At 35.1% G+C, this 19545-nt stretch overlaps 1 protein-coding gene across 4 annotated transcripts in view; it reads left to right on the plus strand.

Moving 5' to 3' along the window:
• RPS6KA5 (ribosomal protein S6 kinase A5) overlaps positions 1-19545 on the plus strand; it is a 168664-nt gene that overhangs the window by 99362 nt on the left and 49757 nt on the right. For all 4 annotated transcript variants that reach the window (XM_019745027.2, XM_019745046.2, XM_019745062.2 and 1 more), the window contains 2 exons: positions 10825-10908; positions 13055-13158. In XM_019745027.2, the coding sequence (XP_019600586.1) occupies positions 10825-10908; positions 13055-13158 (188 nt within the window). The remainder of the gene's footprint in view (positions 1-10824; positions 10909-13054; positions 13159-19545) is intronic.

Here is a 19545-nt window from a genome sequence, read left to right on the forward strand (position 1 = left end):
ATGAATGTATGTATACATTTTGTTTATCCATTCATCCACTAATGGACATTTGGGTTGCTTCTGCTTACTGGCTGTTGTAAGTAGTGTTGCAGTGAACATGGGTGTACAAATATCTCTTTGTGATCATGCTTTCAATTCTTTTGGCTATATACCCAGAAAGAAGTGGGATTCCTGGACCATGTGATAATTGTATTTTTAATTTTTTGAGGAACCTCCATACTGTTTTTCATAGCGACTGCATCATTTTACATTTCCACCAATAGTGCACAAGGGTTCCTATTTCTCCACATCCTCACCTATGGTTGTGATTTCTGCTTTTTTTGATAGTGACCTTCCTAATGAGTGTGAGGTGATAACTCATTGTTTTAGTGACCTTTTCTCTAGTGATTAGTGATGTTGAGTGTCTTTTTATATGTTTGTTGGCCATTTGTCATCTTTGGGGAGATGTGTATTGAAGTCCTTCACCTATTTTTAAATCAGGTTATCTGCTTTTTTGTTGATAAGTTATAGTTCTTTATATATTCTGGATATTAACCCCTTATTAGGTATATCGTTTGCGATTTTTTTCTCCCATTCTGTAGGTTTTCTTTTCACTTGTTTCCTTTTATGTAAGAAAGTTTTTAACTTTGATGTTGTCCCATTTATCTATTTTTGCTTTTGTTGCCTATGCTTTCGGTGTCACGTTGAAGAACTCATTGCCAAATCCAATGTCATGAAGCTTTCCCCCTGTTTTCTCCTAGAAGTCTTACAGTTTTAGATCTTACATTTAGGTCTTTAGTCCATTTTGAGTTAAATTCTGTTTTTGGTGTAAGGTAAGGGTCCACCTTTATTGTTTTGCTTGTGGCAGTCCAGTTTTCCCAGCGGTATTTGTTGAAGACACTGTCCTTTCCCCTCGTGTGGTCTTGACACCCTTGTCAAAGATCACTTGTCCATATGCATGAAGGTATATTTCTGGTCTCTCTATTCTGTTCCATTGACCTATGTGTCTGTCTTTATTCCAGTATAAAAATATTTTAATTACTTTAGCTTTGTCATATATTTGGAATCAGGAAGTGTGAGACTTCCAACTTTGTTGTTCTTTTTCAATATTGTTTTATCTATTCAGGGTCCCTGAGATTCCATTTGAGTTTTATGATTTTTCTATTTTGCAAAAAATGTCATTGGGATTTTGCTAGAGATTACACTGAAACTCTAGATCACTTTGGGTAGTGTGGACAATTTAACAACATTAAATGGGATGTCTTTCCATTTGTTTGTCTTCTTTTATTTCTCACTCTTTTAATTCCCCTCATCCTTCAACCTCCCTCTCCTTTGGCAACCATCAGCTTGTTTTCTGTTTGTGGGTTTGTTTTTGTTTTGTTTCTTCATTTGTTTTGTTTTTTAGACTCCACATATAAGTGAAATAATACAGTATTTGTTGTTCTCTGTCTGGCTTATTTCACTTGGCATAATACCCTCTAGGTCCATTCATGTCACAAATGGCAAGATTTCTTTTTTATTGCTGAGTAATATTCCATTATATATATATATATACTACATTTTTATTCATTCATCTATCAGTGGACTCCTAGGTTGCTTCTATATTTTGACTATTTTAAGTAATACTTCAATGGACATAGGGGTGCATATATCTTTTCAAAATAGTGTTTTTATTTTCTTCAGATAAATACCCAGAAGTAGAATGCTGGGTTTTGTGGCAGCACTATTTTTAATTTTTTGAGGAATCTCCGTGCTGAAAGTATGAGATGTCTTTCCATTTGTTTGTATCTTTAATTTCTCTCATAATATTTTATAATTCTCATTGTCAGTTTTTTGATTCCTTGGCTAAGTTAATTCCTAAGTATTTTATTATATTTGGTGCTATTTTAAATGGGATTTCCCCCCTTGATTTCTTTTTTGGATTGTTTATCATTAGTTTATATAAACGTAACTGATTTTTGTATGTTGATTTTTGTATCCTGTGACTTTGCTGTATTTGCTTATTAGTTCTAATAGTGTGTGTGTGTGTGTGTGTGTGTGTGTGTGTGTGTGTGATTTTTAGGGTTTCTACGTATAAGATCATATCTGTGAGCAGAGATTATTTTATTTCTTCTTTCCCAACTTGGATTTCTTTTTCTTCCTAACTGCTCCGGCAGGACTTCAGTGCTGCGTTGAATAGAAATGGTTAAAGGAAGCAGCCTTACCTTGCTACTGATCTTAAGAGGAAAAGCCTTCAGTTTTTCCTACCATTGAGTATGATATTTGCTGTGGGCTTTTCATAGATGGTCTTTATGTAGTTTTCTTCTATTCCTAGTTTGTTGTTGAGTGTTTATTTTCATGAAAGGATGTTGAATTTTGTCAAACACTTTTTCTGGATCAATTGATATAGTCATATGGTTTTTGTTCTTCATTCTGTTAATGTGATGTATTATATTAATTGATTTTTGAATCTTGAACCCTACTTGAATTCCAGATATAAACCCTACTTGGTCACAGTGTATAATCCTTTTAACTCAGTTTGCTAGTATTTTGAACTTCAGTTTGCTAGTATTTTGTTAAGGATTTTTGTATCAGTTTTCATCAGGAATATTGGCCTATAATTTTCTTTTCTTGTAGTATCTTTCCCTGCCTTTGGTGTCAGGGTAATGTTGGCCTCATAAAATAAGTGGAAGTGTTCTCACTTCTGCATTTTGGGTGAAAAGTTTGAGGGCGATTGGTCCTACTACTTCTTTAAATGTTTTCTAGAATTTTCCAGTAAGCCATCTGGTCCTGGACTTTTCTTTGTTGGGAAGTGTTTGATAACTGATTCAATATCCTTACTGATTATGGTTCTGTTTAGATTTTTAATTTTTTAATGATTCAGTCTGATAAAGTGTATGTTTCTAGGAATTTATCCGTTCTAGGTTATAGTTTGTTGGTGTGTAATTATTCATGGTAGTCGCTGTAGTGTCTTCTTTTTTGTTTCTGATTTTAGTTATTTGAGTCTCCTGTTCTTTTCTTAATCTAGCGAGGAGTTTGTCAGTTTTGTTGGTCTTTTCAAAAACCAACTCAGTTTTGTTAATTTTTCCTCTTGTTTTTCTATTTTGTTTCATTTATTTTTGGTCTAATCTTTATTATTTCTTTCTTTGTACTAACTTTTGACTTTGTTTTTCTAGTTCTTGGGGTGTAAAATTAGGTTGTTGATTTCTTTGAATATTTTTAAATGAAACCTCTTCCTATCTCAATGTATTAAGATAGTCCCTTCCATTTTCTATTCAAAATTAGCACTTTGATATCTTTAATTTACTAGGAATTGATTTTTGTATATAAAGTAGCATGGGGATCTTACTTCATTTCCAATTGACTGAACTATTCATTGAGTAGTCAGTTATTCCTTTCCCTCCTGATATGAAATGTAACCTCTATCATATGCCAAATTCCTATGTGTGTTTGTGAATCTATTTCTAGGCTCTTCACTCAATTCCTTCTTTCTGTTTGTCTCACCCTGAGTCAAAATCAAACTCTTAAAGGCCATGATTTTACAGTAAGTCTTAAATATGGAAAGGTGAAATCTTTCTCTTCACTCTTATTCTGCGATTCCTTCCTCCTTTCCCCCGACCTTCTTCCTCCCTCTTCACTGTCTTCTCTATTCTTGGTCTTTTGCTCCCCCACATGAATTGTAGATTTGAATTTATGAATGCATTTGGAGAGAACTACAATCTTTGGATATTGAATCTTCCAATCAATGGATTTGCATAAATAAATATTTATATCTTCCCATTTATTTTGTTGTCTTTTATCTCTTTCAATAATATTTTAGAATTTTCTTTGTAATGCTTTATACATATATTATGTATATTAGCTTTATAATTTTGTTCCTATTTACAAAAATTAGAATATCTACATTTTTCTTAGCAAAGCATAGGAATGTTGTTTATCTTGAACGTAACAGTGCTGCTGAATTCATACTAGTTCCATTAATTTACAGATTCGCTTGGATTTTTTATGTAGATGACTATAGTTAAAGAAAAAAATCAGAACTACTATTTGTAAATAGTGATGGCTTTATATGAAGTGAATTTGGAATAGTTTATTTGAAATAGAGATCCTGTTTCTCTGGAAGATTCCTCTGAATGCTATTAGGATATATACGTATATTTTTCTTTTTTTCTCCCCCCTTCTAGGTGGGTGTGATTGTCTTTTCAATTAATGCTTTAATATTTTAAAAATATTTTTAGTTATATTTAAGTTTTCAATTTCTTGAGTCAATTTTGGTAAGTTATATGTTTACAGAAAATACTATATTTTTCTTTTTAAATTCTTTGGCATTATGTTATTCATAGAATTTCCTTACTTTTTAATCTCTATTTTAACTGTTGTAATATTTTCTTTTAAATTAATATTATTGATGTGTAACTTTCCTTTTCTTTCCTTGATCAGTTTGCTAGAGGTTTATCCATTTTATTAGTCTCTTCCAAGAAACAGATTTTGTCAAGCCTCTCATTTCTTTTCTCTTTGATGATGTTCCTTTATTACTTCATTTCTTTTACTTTTTGTAAGTTTCTTTCATATTCTTTCCTAAACTTTTGAGTTGGACATCCAGCTCACTAATATTTAATCTTTCTTTTATAATCTTTAATTTTCTAAGAACAGCTTTAGATGTATCTCACAAATTCTTATACATAATATTTTTATTGTTACTCTAATCTCTAATATTCATTGTGATATTTTTCTTTGGGCTATGAATTATTTAGAAATGGGTTCTTAAGTTTTTAAATACATGGGATTGTTTTGGTTATCTTTTTGTAAATGAGCTCTAATTTTGCTTTCTGTTTGGAGAAAAAATATATATGATTCTTTTGTGTGGTATTTGAAATTGATTTTGTGACCTATTACATGATTAATTTCTATAAATGTGTCATGTATACCTGAAAAGACTGTATTCTCTAATTGGTAGATATAAAGTTTTGTATATATTCATGAACATGAGTCAAATCTTCCATAGCTTCACTAATTATTTTCCTGTTTGATTGGTCAGTTGTAGAGGAGATATGTGAAAATACCCACTCTGATTGTGGATTTGTCCATTTCTTTTGGAACATCTCTCCATTTTTGCTTATATCGTTTATGACTCTTCAGAAATTTTTTATGATATTCAAGCTTGGAATAGTGTTACTTTCCTAGGGAATTGTTCCTTTTATTATTATGTAATGACCCTACCCAATTTTAATAATACTTTTTACCGTAAAGTTCATTTTCCTGCTATTAATAAGATACTCCAGCTTTCTATTGGTTGGTGCTGGTCTGATACATCTTTTCCTGTCTCTTCACTTTCAGTATTTTTTTGTCATTATGTTTTAGTTCTGCCTTTTACAAATAACATGTAACTGGATTTTGTTTTTGATCCAGAGAGTTTCTGATTTTTAACTGCTGAGTTAAATCTGTATATTATGATTACAGATACATTTTAATTTATTTTTATTATCTTATTGTGTGTTTTTCTTTATCATAATTTTCCTTTGTTTTTCCCCCTCCTTTTCTGTCTTCTATTTATATGATTAAGATTTATTTATTTTATTTGCCCCAATGGCCCAAAAGTTATATATATATATATATATCTTTATATATGTGTATGTATACATATATATATACACACATATATATATATAATAGACTATATATATAGTCTATTTCTGTTCTGTTAGTGGTTATTTCCCTAAAATTTTAACTTATATGCTGACTTAATAGAGTCTAAAATTAACCATTATACTATGATTATCATGACTACTACAAGGATATTAGAATGTTTTAACTTTAATTATCCATCTCATCTTATATATTATTGTTACTTATTATTTTAGTCCCACCTTCTGTTATGTTTCTTCAAATTAATCATCATGTAATTATTATTTTTGTTTTATAAATTCAGTACTTGTTTAGATTTTCTCACATGTTTACCTGTTTCCTCTGCTCACTGTTGATTCTTACACCTTGCTCTTTTTCTCGTGAGTTCAGTTTATTTCTGAAGTGCATCCTTTAGATGTTTCTTTAGCAAGAATCAGTGAATAGTAAACTCTGTCTTTGTCTTAATGTGCCTTTATTTTGTGTATTCAGTGATTATTTAGCTGGGTGTAGAAATATCTAGGAATGGACTAGTTTTCTTTTTATATCTTTTTATTGTAAAATAAAACAAAAAAACAAAAGTGTGACTTAGTGAATTACTTTAAGGCAAACTGTCTTATAACCACCACTCAAGTTAAGAAATAGAAAATCTCCACCTATGAGTATATTTTTATTTAGTTTGCTTGGGACTCTTAAAACATTCAGGATAATTTTCTCAAATATATCTCCTATTTTACCAATTCTTCAGGTGTGTCTACTCTGTTTAATCTGCCTATTTTTTAATTACCATATTTCTTCATTTATATAGTTCTATTTGATTCATTTTCATATCTTTCTAATCTTTCCTATGCTGCTATATTGTTTTATGAATATTTCCCTTCTATATCTTTCATCTTGTACAACGTACTAGTCTTTTATAGATTATTGTTCTACTGTCTCAAGTAATCCTTTTGTTGTATTTATGGAGTCTAGTTTACCTATTTAGTAATTTTATGTCTCCAGGGCTTTGTCCGTGTGAATCCTAGGCCAGCTAAACTGGGGGAGTTTCTCTGATTCTGTCATGTGTTCCAGAGTATCACGACATTGGACCAGATTTTCTCACTTTCCCATAGCATGAGTAGCAGGAGTGAATTCAGGCCCCAAATCTATAAGAGGCACAAGCTTAGAGATTTGATTTCACAAGAGGAACATTTATTTTTGCTTTTTTGTTTGTTTTTTAATTAAATTTATTGGGGTGACAATGGTTAGTAAAATTACATTGGTTTCAAGTATACAATTCTACAATACATCATGTATATAACATATTGTGTGTTCACCACCCAAAGTCAGTTCTCCTTCCATCATCATATATTTAACCCCCCTTTACCCTCATCTATCACCCCCCTGCCCCGTTACCCTCTGGTAACCACTAAACTGTTGTCTGTATCTACGAGTTTTTGTTTCTTTGTTTGTCTTGTTCCTTTGTTGCTTTCAGTTTATATCCCACATATGAGTGAAGTTATATGGTTCTCATCTTTTTCTGTCTGACTTATTTCGCTCAGCATTATAATCTCAAAGTCCATCCATGTGGTCGCAGATGGCACTATTTCATCTTTTCTTATGGCTGAGTAGTAGTCCATTGTGTATATATTAGATGGGTGCATATATTAGGTGGGTGCAAAAGTAATTGAGGTTTAAAAGGTTAAAAATAATTGCAAAATCCGCAATTACTTTTGCACCGACCTGATACATATTTGTTTGTTTTTTAAGCTAGGGTCTAGACAGAAACAACCTGTGCCAGTGAGTTAATTTTATTTTTCTAGACTTTGCATTAACTGAGGGTTCAGGTTTCTTAGGTTCTAAGGTTTACACAAGAGTGGGTAATTCCAGTCCACCCCATTTGAACTGAGGGCCTCATCTTTGTCCTCATTAGAGTATCAGAACTGAAGCTTCTGGATTGCTGAGACCTGTGACAATTTACCTCTCCCTTTGTGCAGCTGCAGCATAGGTCATATGCCCACCGCCCTGGTTTTCAACACCCTCTTCCTGGCTGGCACCTGGGACTTGCCCTTTCTTCTGAGCACAGTCTTGGGTGATTGGCAATGCAATATTTCTTTTTTAAAATCAAACATTTCTAGATATTTGTTGTGAGGAGATTTGTCAAAATTAGGATTGGAAAAAGTAACAGGGTGCGGAAAAAAGTATTTTCATTGGTAATTTTACACTTAACTCACAGATTTATCTATGATACGTGGAGAAGATCAGGATAAAACATTGGCAAATAAAAAGTAGGAATTATTTAATCAAGTGTTTATTGAGAAATACCTGAGAGTTTGGTAGTTGAGTTCCTATTTGGATTCTTTCTTAAGGAAACCAGTTTTTTCCTTTTTTTTGTCCAACGTTATCTGGTCCTTCTCTCTAAGGAAGTGAAGCCTCTTTGATCAGCTGATCACTAAATACAAGAATATTCCGTATTATCTGCCAAGATGGTGCACACACATTGCTTTTACTATTTTCACATTCAAGTAATTTCCCATTCTCATTCGCAGTCTTTGGACTCTGTGGTAGCTTTAATAAGTAATGTTGCTTATAAAATAGTATGGACTTAAAGTCTAAATTGCCTGTCTCCCTGAGAAAAATATTACTGTAAAGATATTTTGAAGGAATAAACAGTAATTACAGTAGAATTTAGCTGTTATCCTAGCCTTTTTATATCATACTGTAGTTCATAAAATGTGACCTTGCAATCTTTCCTGCCCCCCAAATAGAAACCTGCCCTTGTCATACCTCATCAGTTTGTAATCTTGGTAGAATTCTTTGAAAGACACTAAAAGGTGGAAAGAACCCAGAGGGCATAACACTTCCATTGGGGCAGAGGAAGAGGAAGCCTATACAGAATTGTAAGGGACTGAAATGGCAATGTTTTCAAAAACCAGAGAGACTTAAGAAATGCTTTGTCTTTGTTTACTGTTACTCCTCTGTGACTGGACCTTCCCAACACTTTCAGGCTTTATTTTTTCTGTCTCCTGGAATTTCTATCAAACAAATAATTATGTATTAATTATTTATTAATGTAGGTACTACCTACTCCCTTCCCGCCAAAAAAAAAAAAAAAAAACCCAGAAAAGCCAAAGTGAATTAAAAGAGAGCTTGAAGGTGGAGGAAATACCTTTGAGTGTTTAATGTGGTTCTCAGCGTCCTGTGTTGAGATAATGAAGGAGAGAGCTGCACAGTTCCCGGTGTCAGATTACATAGGCGTGGGGAGTTGTTGTGACTCTGAGACCTTTCGGGTAGTGATCAATAAAATCGGTATGTTTCCTACCCTTTCTACACTAAACTTACGCGTAGCTAGTGTTTTGAAAAAGAGTGTGTAGATTTTCATGACTTTAAATTTCTAAATGTAATCAGTCTCACACTTAGAAGGAAACATGCATAATTGCAAAACAGTTTGTGAGATGCAGCTGCCTATAAATGAAAATTTATATTTGCTAAAAAGACTAGTTTTCTAAGTAAAAATTTAGAGTGTCAGTAAGTCAAAATCCATTGTCTTTTTGCTCATAAACCATTTTGGATAATTATTTTTTCGTGTACCTAAACTTGATTTAGCATATGTTTTAAAGATGAGATTAAATGGTAAATACTATAACTTAGTAATTTTTATGTGTTTCTTCATATCAGCTATACAGTGATTTTTTTTTTGCTTAATATACAAAGTGGGATTATTGCATAATAAATAGTATATTAACTAAAAACAGTAGTTTTATGAAGTTTGGATTTTTAAAAAAAGTATTTTTGTAGTACTTTTAAAATAATTCAGTGAACAGATGAATGCTTCCCAATACACACATTTTTTTTCTAAGCATGTCTAACAAAATGTTAAAAATTATTCATTACTTTTTATACACAAATTTATATGGAATCAATTTTATTTAGCTTTAATCTTTCCAGTAGTTTGATACAAAATTAACATTTGATACTGAATGATGAAGCAGAGAGATGATGACATTTGATATATGATTCATATTAGCTAGTCAATAACATTCTAGTAGCTAATAAAAAATTTTTCTGCAGATCTACGCATAATTGAATTATTTTTTAGTTTCTAAGGGGATATTAATCTTTCAGTGTATGTAGCACATAAAAAATGAATTATAGACCATATTTTATTTTATTAATATATGTCTATATATATTACAGTTAAGTAGTTTTAATACATTTATTACCACAGTGTTTCAATAAGTTCATTACATCCACTGTCTCTGGGCTTAACTTTTAGCCAACAGAGTAGGGGCTTCTACCACTTCTGGAACATTGCTGGAATAGTGTTCTTTACGTTTAAAATTGGTAAATAAGAGGAATGCTTATTTTTCTTGAAACTTTTCTAGTGGAAGAGTAAAGTGTAAACTGAAAAGCTTCCTATAAAATAGTTTTGTAAAGTATTTTAGTGGCACCAAAGTACTTTTAAAAGTTTCAGATGTAGCCATACGAATGTATATTATTAAAGAGGACTTCTTTGTCCCTACTTACTATATCTGCATTACAATTTAGATAGTTACTCTTTTTTGTTACGTTGGGATGAGTCATATGACACAGTTGGTCATTTAAAAAATTAGTTTTTAAAATTAATTTTCAGGCTGATATATTAAATTAGCCCTTTTTAAATTTCTGCAAAAGAGAAACAACTGTGTTTAAGAGAATCTTTTTTTAAAGACAGTTTTGCTCATCATCTCTAAACATGCCATTAGCCATGCCAAACCTAGACAAGACAGTAAGGGAGGAAAAAAATGTTTTCATTTTTGGGTTCTCTGTTCCCCTTCTTAGCTTTTGGTCTACCTTCCTCCTCCAAGTTTCCTAATATTTTCCCAACTGTGCCCATCTGGAAATAAAGACATCCATACAATAAAGTATTTCACAGTCCATGTTACCCGACTACGACTGTTTTCATTTTTACAAAAAAGAATGCTTAAAGAATCCAGTAATTGAAATACACATATACAGAAAAGAAGAGTAAATGAATGGACTCATGAGTGGATGCGTGGTTGAGTGAATGATGGTAGGGTTTCAGGCCTGGGAAGTCTCTCTGACAGGACATAAGTGATGGCCTGTCCTAATGGGAAGAGGGTCTGCCAGGTAGATCCTACCACCACTTTGCTTTGTTGTGTGTAGTAATCTCAACCACTGACATGTAGTATGAACTTTTCTTTTTTTGTTACTTGTCATACTACCTTGAAATCCTATCCCTTTTTGTTTGTTTGTTTGTTTAAGGCTGAAAGAGCATATTCCTTTTGTGGAACTATTGAATACATGGCACCAGATATCGTCAGAGGGGGAGATTCAGGACATGACAAGGTATGTTCTATTTTTGACACTTTTTTGTATATCTCTATAAAATGTGTAATAAGAATCCTAGTTAATAACGTAGGTACAATCTCTTCAACAGTCCTCTTTCTGGCGTTGTCTTTCCTTCATTGTTTTCTTTGCTTTGCTTTGTATACATGAACATATTACGACATCTCGTGTTTGGGAGGAAAAAGATAATAGAAAGGTTAGGACACTCCAGATTTCCCTTTTTTCAGGTTTTATTGGTGATGATAATTTTTTCCTTTATAGAATAACACTCTTTGTTAAAGGAAACCTCAAAATCAACCAACTCTTCAAATCATAATTTTTGTTATTTCCATTAAAAGAGTCTATATCTTGAGCAAAGCACCAGTTATAACTATTTAAAAGCAAAAAGCATTTTTTTCTGTTGCGTGGGACCTGCACTGACACACAGCTAAGCCACAATACAAGACAGCGGTGTCACCGAATGAAGCAACCCCACATTGTCCGTGTCGGAGTCGTGCTGAAGGAATTTGGACAGTGCTTCTTGGTTTTGTTAGAAAAACATACAGAAACATATAGTTGACTGACACCTTTAGTTCATATTTGCTTTCTAAGATTTCATTGAAAAGGAATGTTTTATATTTTCTTATTCCCAATTTCAGCTTTTAACTTTGTAGATATACCACAGACGTGATTGATTATCTCTTCAACAGAAATAACCATTGTCACAATGTGTGCAGGAAAAAAAATCCGTTTTTAAGCATTCAAGATAGTCTTAAATTTGTTTTTCTAAGCCCTCTAAAGAGCTCAGTTTTTTTCTCCTCACTTTCCTTTGTATGTGCAAAATGAAGACTAGAAAATGCTTTCTAAGTGATTGTGCTCTAAAATCTAGGTCACATGTTTCTTCTTCCTGTATTAAAGGGTACAGATTTGTTCAGTTCTTTTGCTTTATTAATAACTTTCTCCAAATAAGGAATTCTGACTATTTTTTGCTCTTCATCTTCCCCTTTCCCTCATCCCCTTTAAAAATCCCACATATGCAGTCCAAATATCTTAAGTGTGGAGAATGTTTGCTAATGTTTACTAATCATATAATTAAAGCCTATTCTTTAAGTTTTCATGACTAGGAATCTGTTGCAGAACTGTGTCAATTTAAGAGCATGGTTTCAAATCCACCAGCAAAGCTTTCGGAGGGTCTTGACTCAGATGGCAGTAAAATTGTATAAATGAAAGAATTGAATTGCCGGTTTTGTTGGCTTTAAGGTATTCTTTGAAACTATTGGGGAATTTCATAGGAATTTATAGCTGTTAAAATGTGAAAATTACCTTGAAAATAGCTCAGGGCTCATAAATTTTGCATCATTTTTCTGAAACATTGGCCCTGAAATTGGGAAGCAGAGAGTTTAAAATTTTAGCATCCAGTTAATATCTCATTGGTGTAAGCTTGTATATTCAACCATTATTGAATCGTGATTTGCCTAATTATAAAAGAAGTAATTTTCAACATATTGAGATTCTTTAATTTATATGTAACGTTCTCTGTTCTCAGTTCAGGTAACTTCATTTGTAAATTAGTTTGCAATTTAGATCACATTTTATTTTATGTTACTTTAAATCTCATCATGCGTCCCACAAATGAAGACTCTTAGATTTATGTGATATGTTCTATAAGAGGAATTGATTTAGGTGTTATGAAAAAATATCATCTTTAGATGGGATCTTTTTTATTTTTGTTCTTTGACTTTAAAGAATTTTATAATATTCATTGGAGCTGGATAATTAATAAAAATGCTAACTGATATTTATTTTCGCTTATCATAAGTCCAAAGATTTCACTTACTTAAAATTTTTTTAGTTTATTTTAAATTAAAAAAATTTTAATTAATGAAAGTAAAACCATTACTAGTTTAGGATAATGAAAACACTTTTAATCCCTTGATTGATGGACTAAATGTTTAACTTCTATGTTTAAATTTTGTTCTGAGGATACCTAGCTAGTTCTCTAAATGTCTTTCTTGCATGTGCTAATTTAATACTCTTTGCATAGAAAGCTATGTACAAAATCTTTTTGTTAAAATATTTTTCAAACATATAGCTTTATTTTGTTCATTTTTTTCTTATGAAATATGTATTGGTTAATACTCTATCAAATGAAATTGTTGTTTTGCAGGCAGTAGACTGGTGGAGTTTAGGTGTTCTAATGTATGAATTACTAACCGGAGCATCTCCTTTCACTGTTGATGGAGAGAAGAATTCCCAAGCTGAGATATCTAGGTAAGACTTAACAAAATAAAATGAATATATTGTTACCTCAAAAGAACTGGTCAAATTTCTGCAATTAGACTGATAGAAAAGAATAAATTTTTAAATGGCAATAGACAAAATTATGTGCAAGTGGTTATTTTCCATTTATATTCGTATAGGATATAGATGTATAACCTTCATATTTCTTTATGTTATACGTGCCCAATTAGATCTTAAGTTTCATAGGGATAGTGTCATAATGTTTGTGTGTTCTGAAGTACTTAGTATATTGTTTTAACCTAGTAAGTACATCGTATATTGAGAAGTTTATTTGATAGATACTTTCTTCCCACTGTATACATACTTTGTGACTTTAATGTAAATAAATAGTAGTGATACTTTTCAACTCATGGATGTAGGCTCAATAGAAGCAAGTACCATAAAATCACCCTCTTACAGGTCTTCATAGCATTATTCTATTAGTTTCCTTCACAGCAGCTGTCACAATTGCAGTATTACATTTTTGTTTATAATTATTTGGTTAATGTCTGTCTGTCCCACTAGATTGTAAGCTGTGTGAGAGCAAGGGACGTATCTGGCTTTAACCCTCAGCATTGTATGCTCAGGTGCCAGCACAGTGCTTTACTATGCAGAATTCAATAAACATTTTTGGAATGAAATGAGTTAATGAACAAATAAATGAACAGTGATAACACATACTAATTACTAGTTATGTTTTTGTCCTGTTTTTACTTGAATTTTGTAACTTTGAGAACAGATTTGACATTAAAATTAAAAAATTGAGACTTCCACTTACCAAGATGGAATAACAAGAACCGGATTTGCTTTTCCTGTCTGAAACAATTTTTTAAATGGGCAAAGTATCTGAAACAACAGTATTGAAGACCTTGAACATCTAGCAGTGAAGGACAGTGAGCACTGGGAGATGGGAAGCACGAGGTGAGCCCTGGGACTGCCGAGCTCACTGCCTTGAGAAAGTGTCCAGGCTGAAACCCAGGAGGAGCTGAGATGGAACTGAGAGTCTGGGAAGACCAAGGCAGCTGGAGTGTGAGGGCAGAGTGTCGGAGAGGAGAAAGCTGCAGAGAGAGAGAGAGAGAGAGAGAGAGAGAGAGAGAGAGAGAGAGATCTAGAGATTTGAAGAGGGTGCCCCTCAAGTACTCAGATAAGCACAGTGTGCGGAAACTACTCTGTGGAGTTAATGTTGTTTCTCTCCAAGTTGTTCTATAGATTCAGCACAATCACCATCCCAGCAGCCTTTTTTTTTTTATCCTGGAAATTGATAACCTGGGTCTAAAATTCATATAGAAATACAGAGGACCTAGAATAGCCAAATCACCTTTGAAAAAGTACGCCAAAGATGACTTCAAGACTTATAAGCTACAATAATTAAGACACGGTGGTACTGGTATCAAGATAGACAAACCTCGTCAATGAAATAACATAGAGAGGTCAGAAATAAAACCGCACAGAGACAGGCAACTGCCTTTTTTAAATTACAAGGTGTGAAGTCAATTTAGTGGAAAAAAACAATAGTCTTTTCAACAAATGATGCAGGAACCATTGGCTATCATGTGGGGGGGGGGAATGAATTTCTATAAATGCTTAGCAACATATAGAAAAATTAAAAGCACATCATAGACCTAAATGTAAAATCTAAAGCTATAAAATTTCTGGAAGAAAACATAATGGAAAAATCTTGTATTATGTGAAAAAAGATGGTCATCAAAATGGCGGCGTGAGGTGAGCCTCTGTAAAGCTCCCCTGGAATTTACAACTAATCGAACAACAATAACTCCACAAAGGACTCCCTGCACAGCAGACAGGCAAGACGAAGAGGCCCACTACTGAATTCACCGACAGGTGGGAGATTCGCGCGAGCGGGGGAGGTAGGAAGGGAGAAGTGCGGAGACGGAGCCGCATGGGCGCAGGACACAGACCTAGCTCAGTGCTCCAAGCTCGCTGCTTCCCGGAACTACCGCAGCTGCGGGAGAGGGAAGAACTCGGACTGCTAGGGCTCTGCCAGGGCTCCACAGGGCTGAGGGGACAGCATATAACACGGCTGAACCCAACGCTCACGGCAGAGACGTCGGAGAAAAGACTGAGGAAAGAAGGCTGAAAACGGTGGTTTAAGCCCTCACTGCCGAGCAGAGAATGGAAGCCTTAGGCACTGAGACTAGCTGCCCCCTCCCTCCCCTCCCAGAGCTTGCCCCGCCCCCACCTGCCCGGTGCTAGAAGTGGAACAGTAGCCGTGTCAGATCAAAATAACAGAATATTTGCTGTTCTGAGAACTGTGGGCCACAGACACAAATTCACAGCCCAACTAGTTCCGGCAAAGGGGAGGGAGCTGTGGAAGCAGGACCGGCTGTCATGGTGGTTGCCGCCATTACTCTGGGCCACCTCTCACAACTCACCCCACCCCTGGCCCAACTTATCTGGGCGGATCCCTGCAGGAGCAAACAGAACTGCTGAAACATACGGGCTCTGAATCTGGTGCAGGAAGAGCTTTGGAACTTCAAAAGCTCTCCACATACCCACACGGACACTGCGCCCTGTGACCCAGGCAAACTATTAACAGAGGAGAAGCCCTTCTCCCAGGGAATCCCCCCATTGTGTGAGAAGCTAGAACAGGGCAGAGAAAACATAGCGCTACCGTGTGAGAGAGAAAAAAAAGGCTGCAGTCTGAGAGAAAATAAAACATTCTACGAACAAGTACTGGAAAACAAACGAAAAACCTCTTCCTATCAACCTGTTGCAGAAGCCACTCCTGTAGATGTCCAGGAAGAGAAATAATAAATCAGTAATTGCCATGAATAACCAAGGCAACAAGACAGCTCAGAAAGAAAGTGAAAAGTCTCCAGAAAAGGAACTTAAAGGTATGGAAATATGTGACTTAAATGACAGAGAATTCAAGATTGCAGTTCTGAAAAAACTCAACGAGATGCAAGAAAACACAGAAAGGCAGTTTAATGAACTCAGAAACACAATCAAAGAACAACATGAGCATTTTACGAAAGAGATTGAAATTTTAAAAAAGAACCAAATAGAATTTCTGGAGATTAAGAACTCAATAGAAGAAATTAAGAATGAAATAACCAGCTTAGGTAGTAGAGTTGACCAGATGGAGGAAAGAATCAGTGACATCGAAGATAGAAACCTGGAAATTACACAGATGGAAGAAGAAAGAGACTTGAGACTTAAAGAAATGAAAGAACTCTACAAGAACTTTCTGACTCCATCAGAAAGAGCAATATAAGAATAATGGGCATACCAGAAGGAGAAGAAAGAGAGAAGGGAACAGAGAATATATTCAAACGAATTGTTGATGAGAACTTCCCAAACTTGCAAACAGAATTGGATCCTCGAATCCAAGAAGCAACTAGAACACCTAGTTACCTCAATCCCAACAGGCCTTCTCCAACGCATATGGTAATGAAGCTGTCTAAAATCAATGACAAAGAAAGAATCCTCAAGGCAGCCAGGGAAAAGAAGATGGTAACCTACAAAGGAAAGCCCATTAGATTATCATCAGATTTTTCAGCAGAAACTCTACAAGCCAGAAGGGAGTGGAACCAAATATTCAAACTATTGAAAGAGAGAAACAGCATAGTGTTGGCAGAAAAACAGACACATAGACCAATGGAATAGACTTGAGAACCCAGAAATAAAACCACATAAATATGGACAGATAATTTTTGACAAAGAAGCTAAAAACATACAATGGAGGAATGACAGCCTCTTCAATAAATGGTGCTGGGAGAATTGGATAGCCACGTGCAAAAGCATTCTTTTGTTGGACTGCTATCTGTCACCATGTACCAAAATTAATTCAAAATGGATCAAAGACTTAAGCATAAGACCTGACACAATAAACTGCATAGAAGAAAACATAGGTGCTAAACTTACGGACCTTAGGTTCAAAAAGCGTTTTATGAATTTGACTCCAAAGGCAAGGAAAGTAAAGCTAAAATAAACGAATGGGACTATATGAAACTTAAAAGCTTCTGCACAGCAAAAGAAACCATCGACAAACTAAAGAGGCAACCAACTGAATGGGAGAAGATTTTTGCAAACAGTGCCTCCGATAAGGGGCTAATATCCAAAATATACAAGGAACTCATGAAACTCAACAACAAAAAAACAAACAACCCAATTGAAAAATGGGCAGACAACCTGAAGAGACATTTCTCCAAAGAGGACGTACAAATGGCAAATAGACATATGCAAAAATGCTCAACATCACTAATCTTCAGAGAAATGCAAATAAAAACCACAATGAGATTTCACCTCACCCCAGTCAGAATGGCTATCATCAACAAGACAAATAGTAACAAGTGTTGGAGAGGCTGTGGAGAAAAAGGAACCCTCATACACTGAAGGTGGGAATGCAGACTGGTGCAGCCGCTATGGAAGGCAGTGTGGAGGTTCCTCAAAAAATTACGAATAGAATTACCGTATGACCCAGCAATCCCTCTCCTGGGTATCTACCCAAAAAATCTGAAAAAATTTATACATATAGACACGTGTGCACCAATGTTCATTGCAGCTTTGTTTACGGTGGCCAAGACATGGAAACAACCAAAATGTCCTTCGATAGATGAATGGATAAAGAAGTTGTGGTATATATACACAATGGGATACTATTCGGCGGTAAGAAAAGATGATATAGGACCATTTGTGACAACATGGATGGATCTTGAGATTATAATGCTAAGCGAAATAAGTCAGACAGAAAAAGCAGAGAACCATATGATTTCACTGATATGTGGTATATAAACCAAAAACAACAAAAGAACAAGACAAACAAATGAGAAACAAAAACTCAGACACAGACAATAGTTTAGTGGTTACCAGAGGGTAAGGGGGTGGGCGGTGGGACATGAGGGTAAGGGGGATCAAATATATGGTGATGGAAGGAGAACTGACTCTGGGATTTATAGATGATGTAATACAGAATTGTACACCTGAAATCTGTGTAATTTACTAACAATTGTCACCCCAATAAATTTAAAAAAAAGTCTTTGTGACCTTGGGTTAGGTAAAGATTTCTTAGATACAACGCAAAAAGTGCAATCCATAAAAGAAAGCGTTGATAAATTGGACTTCTTCAAAATTTCGCTCTTCGAAAGAAACTGTTAAGAGAATGGGAAGACAAGCCACAGACCTGGGTAACATTATAAATCATGATTGATAAAGGACTGGTATCTAGACTTATATAAAGAACTCTCAAAATTCAAGGGGAAAACAACCTCCATTTTTGAAAATGAGCAAAAAGTTTGGACAGTTCACCAGAGAAAGATCTATGTGTGGCAGATACGCACATGAAAAGATAATCAACATCATTCATCTTTGGGGAAATGCAAATTAAACAACAATGAGATACCACTGTATACACTGGAATGGCTAAAAAATAGATAGACTATATTAGAGTTCTCCAGAGAAACAGAACTGATAGGAGATATATGTGGAGATTTATTATAAGCAACATACATTTTTTATAAGGAATTACAGAGAATCAGCTCACATGATTATGGAGGCTGAGAAGTCCCACGATCTGCCATCAGCAAGATGGAGACCCAGGGAAGCCAGTGGTTCCAAAAGGCCTGAGCACGAGAGGAGCCAGTGGTGGGCCTGTGCAGAGCCTTCTCTTCTGGGCATTGGGCCTCTTTTTTGGTTGTAGGAGGGTCAGATGCAACAACTGATCCTTCACCTTAGACAGGATATCTTGACATTGCCCCCCACCACCGGATCCCCAGAAATCACTGAGGTAGAAGGTCCCTGAATTTTAGTCAGATATGTTTTCCCCCCTTTGAAACAAATGTCTTACCAATAAGTCTGGAGTAGTTGCTGCTGCTTGCTCACTAGGTCCAGTCAGCATAAGATCATCAATACAATGGACCAGTGTGATATCCTATGGAAGGGCAGGTGATGAAGATCCTTGCGAACTAAATTATGACATAGGACCGGAGAGTCGATATACCGCGTGGTAGACAGTGAGGGTACATTGCTAGCCTTGCCCGTGGAAAGCCACTCCTTTTGGCAGGCCTTATGGGCAGGAGTGGAGAAACAGGCACCTGCCAGATCCACAGCTGCATAGCAGGCACCCGGGATGAGTTCATCTGCTCGAGCAATGAAACCACGTCTGGAACAGCAGCTGCAGTTGGAGTCACCACCTGGTTGCAACTCCCAATGAGCCCCTGTCATTCTCCAAGATCCATCTGTCTTCCACAGGGGCCCAGGAGGCAAAGCGAATGGGGATGTGGTGGGAATCACCACCCGACATCTTTCAAGTCCTTCCTGGTGGCACTAATCTCAGCAGTCCCCCAGGGATGCAGTATTGCTTTTGAGTTACTGTTTTCCTAGGTCAAAGCAGTTCAGATGGCTTCCACTTGGCGTTTC

The sequence above is a fragment of the Rhinolophus sinicus genome, linkage group LG03 (assembly GCF_036562045.2).
Source record: "Rhinolophus sinicus isolate RSC01 linkage group LG03, ASM3656204v1, whole genome shotgun sequence".
In the NCBI taxonomy this organism is placed as follows: domain Eukaryota; kingdom Metazoa; phylum Chordata; class Mammalia; order Chiroptera; family Rhinolophidae; genus Rhinolophus; species Rhinolophus sinicus.